This window comes from Ovis canadensis, chromosome 11, assembly GCF_042477335.2.
Source record: "Ovis canadensis isolate MfBH-ARS-UI-01 breed Bighorn chromosome 11, ARS-UI_OviCan_v2, whole genome shotgun sequence".
In the NCBI taxonomy this organism is placed as follows: Eukaryota; Metazoa; Chordata; class Mammalia; order Artiodactyla; family Bovidae; genus Ovis; species Ovis canadensis.
The window spans coordinates 20,903,376-20,910,811 of record NC_091255.1 but is presented as its reverse complement, the minus strand read 5'-3'; the positions used below and the strand labels follow the sequence as shown (position 1 = coordinate 20,910,811).

The window sequence follows — 7,436 nt, the reverse complement described above, 5'->3', positions numbered from 1 at the left end:
ACCTTTTGTTGCTTTCACCTTTTGGTTACGGTAACACTGCTGTGAACAGGGGTGTACTTATGATCATACGATGATCGCTTTAACAAAGCTTCAAATAAAATGCTGCCTAACTAAGCACTAAGTGGCAACTCAAGCTTCCCTTGTCCTTTCAGCCTGATGAAAGAGTTTATGCAAGAAATGGCATTTTAAACAACAGAAGAGCATGTTCAGAGTCATGGAGATGGAAAAGGAAATAAATTGACATTCAGTAACACCAGGGAATTTCCTAGTGGTCCAGTTGTTAGGACTCTGCGCTTTCACTGCTGAAGATGCAGGTTCAATCCCATGTTGGGGAACTAAGATCTTGCAAGCTACATGGCTCAGCCAAAAAAAAAAAATATATATATATATATATAAAATTTTGATATATATATATATATCACCAAAGGTGGCAGGTGATGAAGTCAATGCTGACTATTCCAAATGAAGGTGGGACTTTGCCTAACATTCATCAGTTTTCTTCACAACCTGGTTTCATTTCCTGTAATTATTTTCAGTGCTTTAGATTCATGCTGTTTCATGGTGGATTTTTGAAAAGACTTAACCTGACCCCACCTTTCATACGAGGAAATGAAACACAAAGAGGCTTATGACACATCTCAAATTCCTACCGTTAAGAGGCAGGGACAGAACCATAACCCACACCCAGGGTTTTCGCCACTGACAGACACCCAGCAGAACTTTGTCTCATCACCCTTTCTCAGCCTTTGTGTGCGCCTAGGGAAAAGAAGGGTATGATTACTCTTGTAAAGTCCCCAAAGCCCTCTGCATTCATGCAGTGCTTGTGCTTCATGAGCACTTTCGTAAGCACCATCTTCAGGTGCTGTTACCAAGCGTCTCGTCTGCCACACGTCTCACTAGAAGCAACGCACCGCTGTTCTAGTTCTGACAGTTTCTCTCGTGTTGTTCGCTAATAAAAAAGCCTGTGATGTTTGAATAGTCCCAAGTCCCAACCAAAAGTAAGCACAACTAAACTGGAAACAGATACACCATGAATGCAGGAACACTATATTTATTAAGTCAATAATTCATTTTTAGCAATACAAGTACAGAATATATCACAATGCTGGTTACAAACATACTTAGTATGGTATTAATGGTTACAAATAATGGTGGGCACTACAAGTTTGTGGTAAGGGTGATATGAAAGGTCATTCTGACACAATGAAGAACTGTCTTTAAAAAAATCCATCAATGACCTTAGATATTTCTATAGAAATTACTGTGGCACTATTAGTGGGGATTTTCATGTAAAGAATTGATTTGCTTTTGTTTCAGTAAGAGCTTTTTGAGTCTATTAAACTAAAATCCCCAGTTGCTTAATAAAGTATAAAAATAGTACTGACCTGGTAATATTTAATAAAACATAGCATTCATTCACATCATAAAAGTAGAACTAAAGTGAAAAGGTTTTAGTTACCATGGCAACAGATCTTCCCATAAAAGGAATCTACAGAAATGAGTAACGTTACACGAATGGAACCTGCAAAGTTACTTAGTGATCCAACACTTGTGCACCACAAACCAAGTGTTCTAGATACTATATAGAGCATATATTTTTAATCTTGAATTTTACTTTTGAAAAACAAATGTGCACTTCAACAAACTCACTAAGGCCACTCATGCTACAGATGCCTAGGATTGCAATTAAAGAACAGCATTATTTTAACAAATCCTCAAGCACACTCCTTCAGGTCACCAACAGGGTAAAACCAGTTTTCTGCCTACAACATTCCTGAGATCTGCGGACAACTAATGTTCAAGCTGGAGATGAATTAAAATGTCAGATTAAAAAAAAAAAAAAAGGAATTTTCTAGCAAGAACTGAGGTCCTCCAAGAGGTGAAATATATATGCTAATTCTTAGAGCAAAAATAAAAATCTTAGAGACGCTTTTACTTATAAATATTTTTCCAGTAGTAACTTTGCCATCCAGAAAAAGAACAGTTTGGAAGTAGCCAGGCTACAGATTCAGGGGAAAAAAAAGATTAGAGTGACAGTTTAATACAGGCATCCTCCTCTTTCTGAGAGTTCACTTTATCCTACTTTGCTTTTATCAAAGACCTGCATTAGCACCTGTTTTTACTAACAGAAAACAGATCCAAAAAGGAGCATCACTTTCACAAAAAAAGGTGAACAGCAAAAATGGCGTTCTGCGTTTGTCTGCACACGGCTGTTGAGGCGGCGGCAGCAGCAAGCAGCAGGAGGGCACAGCCACGCTCCTCTCCTGGAACTATGTTCGGCACCTCACCTCAGCTTCAAGCCGCCACAGCTTTCCCCATGTGAGCTTCTGTGCTTTATCGCAATTTATTTTGTGCATCTATTTGCAAGATGTGCCCTAAGCTAACTGCCACTTTGCTGTTCACCTGTTTTGGCTTAAAGAGGTTTCATGGGAACACTCTGTTTTTGGATAGCGGGGAAAGCCTGCTGTCCCTCCTCCTACTTAGCAAACCATTCTTTCCATCTGTAAAGTATGGGCCAAGTTTCAATCATGTTCTAGGCATGAGTTTACTGTTCAGCATTCTGTCTGCACTGTCAGGAGCAGCCAAATGGCACGCTATTTATAAGACTGCAGCTGCCTGATCTAGTTTTCTCAAAATTATGAACTCTTTTCTAACAGCCTAAGAGTGTTACGAAGGTCTTTGTCCAATCTTTCATTTTCACAAAACAAAGCACACCTGCATGGAGGCTATTCCAAAGCAATAGCCAGCTGCTTAAGCTTAACAGAGACAGAGCTTTGATGATAAGGGTCCTAATGCTTTGGACAAAGTCAGCTTTGGCGACCCATAAAAATTATGGTCTAAAAAACCTTAAACTGGCTCTCTGAAACTGAACAAAGGAGTGACTGACCAGGTGCCTGGTACAGGAGTGTTACAGGGCTCCCTGATGCACCCAGTTGAGTAGCACCAAACTTCAGGGGAAAAAACCCGAGTACAAGAGAGAACAAAGTCAGTAAAGGATGAGACCAAAGGCCTCTTACTTAATATTACTTTGTTGAACTGCCAGAAAAATCTTTTAAGTTGGTCTATGCTTTCTTATACACAATCGCATCATACACGAAAAATTTGTTCAAGCAATTGGTTATTGTGAAGTAAGTTTTACTCTGAGATTTTTTTCCCCTACCCCCATGAATCACGATGATATTCACCTCCCTAACTTATCCTCAACATTCCAACTAAAAGGATAAAACCCACACTTAAAATTATTAGGGTATTATTCTTCATTAGAACCAGAAATAACAGCATATTAAGTTATATCACTATCAGAAACTAGCAATCTCTTTTCTCAATCTAGAGTGTCTGCATTAAGTATATGGATTTACAGAAACTACATTAAAGCAGTGGCAATACAGCAAACTATCAACAATGATTTTTTTTTAAGAAAAACTGGCTGTCATTTAACATCACCCTGTGATCCTAGGCTTCTAAATATCATGTTGCTTTATCACTGAGTGTGATCTGAGTTCAAACTGAATTAGAGAAGATGAGGCCTTAAGTCATTTGCTGGATTTTATTCTAGGAAATGCTGTATATGCACAAAACCAAAAATACAGATTAAAAAAAAAAAAACTTCATATGAAAACTTAAGTTTCAAAATATTTATTGAAAAACAATTTACCATGACATTCCTATACCACAAACATACCACAGGACTCTAAATAACCAACAAAAGTATACAAAGCCTATCCTTAAAATCTTTGGAGGTATTAAATATATAGGCCCATGAGGATAGAGCTGAGTAACTTAAAAATGTTAGTCCTTGGTCACACAGACTATTTGGTAATTAATAAAGAGGTGCCTCTTGGCATTAGATTGCAATTAACTGGGAGGGGGAGGTGCAGGTGTGCCAATGTGCTCTTTTCAATTCAAAATAATTCAGTACGAGGATTAAATCCAGGGTTCAAAACCACACAGCTATCATCTTAAAGAAAACTGGGCTTGTTTCATTTCTTCTACCTCCCTTAGGAAATCCCCTCCTGGGGACTTAGAAACAGTGGGATCATAACTAACAAGATGGCAAATAACAGCTTTAAACAAGCTTATATTCGGGAAGGCCAGAAAAGTGTTTAAAATCGAACTGATCCGAAATTTCCAGTAACTTTTTCTGCACCATGTGGTGGACAGTTTAGATTTTTCCCCCTCCCATCCCAACACGCCTGTTAAAAGAAAACCTAAATTCAGCACACACCCACTCACCCACAGACCACTCCAAGCATTAGCCAGGAGCAACAACTCTTAACAGCCAAGTCATGAACCCCTGAAAATAGGGGGGAAAACCCTGATTCTTAACTATAGAGGCACCAAACAGGCCACTATAATAAGAACTGAGGTAACGGCAACAGACCTTTTTTGTTTCTTGAATTGCTACATGTTACAACTTCTCAAATTTGAATATTACCTCAACATTAAATAACTTGACTGGCTTAAATGAAAAATCAAAACCCAATAAACAGAAAGACGAGTTAGTGAAATAGATATATTATTAGGGGAAATCTTTACATTTGACTCTTGAATTTCATATAAAATGATCTATTGCTTGCAATATTTTTATCATAAACATGAAGGATTTCTAAGAATTGCTTATTTGGCGGCATTTGTTTTACCATTAACCCCCATAAACCAAACATTAACCTAAAATTCCCATCTGGACATGAGCTATTTCATGACTCAGCCAATATACTTGCAAACTGCGTTATTAGGGTAGCACTTAAAATGAGAAGGATGGCTGCAGCAGATATTTATAGACTTGCTTAGGGCACTGCCATCTGTGTGCCTTGACTAAAGATATGCCACTGAAATTGCCAGATTTTCCTAATTTGGTGTCTATTACATGAATACAATTTCTGTATTATCAGTTTTCATAATACATCTAAATGAAATCATTCTACAATAAGAGTAAAGGCAGGGGCTAAAATAATCATCTAAAACCTCTGGTCCAAATAACCCCTCTCTACATTAGGCTGGTCCTTTTCAGATCCTCCTGGTCCTGTTAGCAAAAGCTATCAGAGCATCTTGCCTTTTTGTACCCCCAAAAAACACAACAAAACCAAAACAACCAAAGAGTTAAAACTGCTGGTTTATCAGCGTTTCTATTACTTACAGGTCAACACTGGTCCAGTTCAGATGAATCTGCCAGTCCTTCCCCCTTATCACAGCCCTGGAGTGGCTGTATCCATCTCTCCAGGTAAGGTAACCAGACCTAAGTCAGGGTGTCCCTCTGCTATTAGCACTTGTGTTAGCTTTTCTAGACTGTGTATAAAGGTTTTCCCCATAAAATTTCTTTACAGTATTGAATACCTCCTCAAGGAAGAATTATATGTTAAAAAGTTGTTAAAATCATCCTTACATAATAAGAATGCAACTCTTTTAAACTCTTAAATAGTTTTATTTAGGGGTTCTTTTTTTCTTTCAGGCTTTCTGCAAAATGAATTACTTTTTTTTAAAAAAAGAAAACAAAAAAATTCCTCTTGTTTGTTCTACGAGGTTGAAAATATGGGCCAGACTACTTATACATGCGGTACATGCTGAATATAACTGAATATATGCTTATTCCTACGGACACTCTGCAAGAAAGGGATCACCCAAATAGGGTCAAAGGACTGGACCAGTGTTTCAATGCAAATTCCAGCCCCCCAAAAAACACGGTTTTGATTTCACAGTATGAATTCCCTGGAATCTGGGAAAAGGTAAGTTAGTGAACTGAGGTCTTCCCTCAGCAGCTCGGTCCCTCAACATTCTGCGCGATCAGGAAGGACTGCACCACCTCTTCAGTGGACTGGGGGCTGGTGTTGACGTCCTCAAGGGCATCGGTCACGGAATACTGCCGATCTCGTAACCGGTTCCAGTTAGACAGAACATTGTGATACTCAAACACTTTCTCATAATTTCCAATGGAGTTGTAAAGTTTAATGAGACCTCGGTAATCATATTCCAGTCCACTGTAGCCTTCACCAAAAAGTTTCTTCCCTGAAAATAAACAGAAAAAGAAAGGAAGCTCAAATAATGAAATAACAAATAATTTCTACAACACAAGCTTAGTTCTTTAAAATAGGGTGTCTTTGTTTTATTCCTTTTAAAAGGAATAGATTCAATTTAAACAATTTTTTATCGGAATACAGTTGCTTTACAATATTGTGTTAGTTTCGTGCTATACAGCAAAGTGAATCAGTCATACATACATACATACATACATACATACATACATACATACATACATATATATATGTGTGTGTGTGTGTATATGTATCTCCACAGTTTTTTAGATTTCCTTCCCATTTAGGTAACCACAGAACATCGAGTAGAGTTCCCTGTGGTATACAGTGGGTTCTCACTAGTTATCTGTTTTATACTCAGCAGTATGTTTATGTCAGTCCCAAACTCCCAATCATTCCACCCTCTAGTTGAAACAGATTCAATTCTTTTATCGGGGTTTACTGACACAGTCTTACCCACAGCCTACTTCTAAGACTTAAACAAAAAAAATTTCTCTTGTCTAAGGTCGTTGGTCTCTCTAGAATAAAATTATAAAATTTCATAGTGTGAAGGGAGTTCATAAAGAGCTCACAGCTCATTTACAGGGCATACTGGTTTTAAAAAAGCAAAGTATCTGGAGTATGCCACCTTTTATGTAAAGTAAAATATTTATGTCTCTGAACACTTATGCCAAAAAATATACAGAAGAACAACACTGGTGGTCCAGTGGTTAAGAATCCACCTGCCAATGCAGGGAACACAGGTTTGCTCTCTGGTGTGGGAGGATCCCACATGCCTTGGGGCAACTAAGCCAGTGAGGCACAACCGCTCCACAGTCCAAGCTCTAGAGCTGAGAGACACAACCACCACAGCCTGCATGCCGAGAGCCCATGCTCAGCACCGCGAAGCCCGCACACAGCAATACCGAGCACAGTCAAAAATAGAAAGCAAAACCAAAACACACAGGAAGATAAATGGGAAACTAACAAGGCCGGTTACTCGTAGGAATGAGTGGCAAGGAGAAATTAAGGGCAGTCACACATCTGTGAGAAGACCTTTCTATATAGTTGACTATTTTTTTTTTTTTGGTTATGCCATGTGGCTTGGGGATCTTAGTTCCCTGACTAGGGATCGAACCCAGGCCCTCAGCAGTGACAGTGAGGAGTTTTAACCACTGGACTGCAAGGGAACTCTACAGTTCTGACTTTTCAGAGTATTAATAGTTCACAATAAAATAATTTAGCAGACTAAATAAAAACAGGGGAATTTTATACAAACATAAGCAAATAAACCTAGTTCTCTCATAAATGAGTAACTCACTGACAGCAGGTGGCAGGGAGATAAGCAACCTAAGCAAATTTTGAACAAGGTATTCTGATTATATACCTTCAGGTTAAGGACAAGGTAAAATGTAAATGAATATTAGG

The 7,436-nt window shown here is 38.4% G+C and overlaps 1 protein-coding gene across 1 annotated transcript in view; it reads right to left on the bottom strand.

Moving 5' to 3' along the window:
• Positions 1-1,035: 1,035 nt before the first annotated feature.
• The window catches only part of APPBP2 (amyloid beta precursor protein binding protein 2), a 60,802-nt gene continuing 54,401 nt past the window's right edge, over positions 1,036-7,436 (bottom strand). The window contains exon 13 of the mRNA XM_069602725.1: positions 1,036-6,003. Within this exon, the coding sequence (XP_069458826.1) occupies positions 5,750-6,003 (254 nt within the window). The 3' untranslated portion in view covers positions 1,036-5,749. The remainder of the gene's footprint in view (positions 6,004-7,436) is intronic.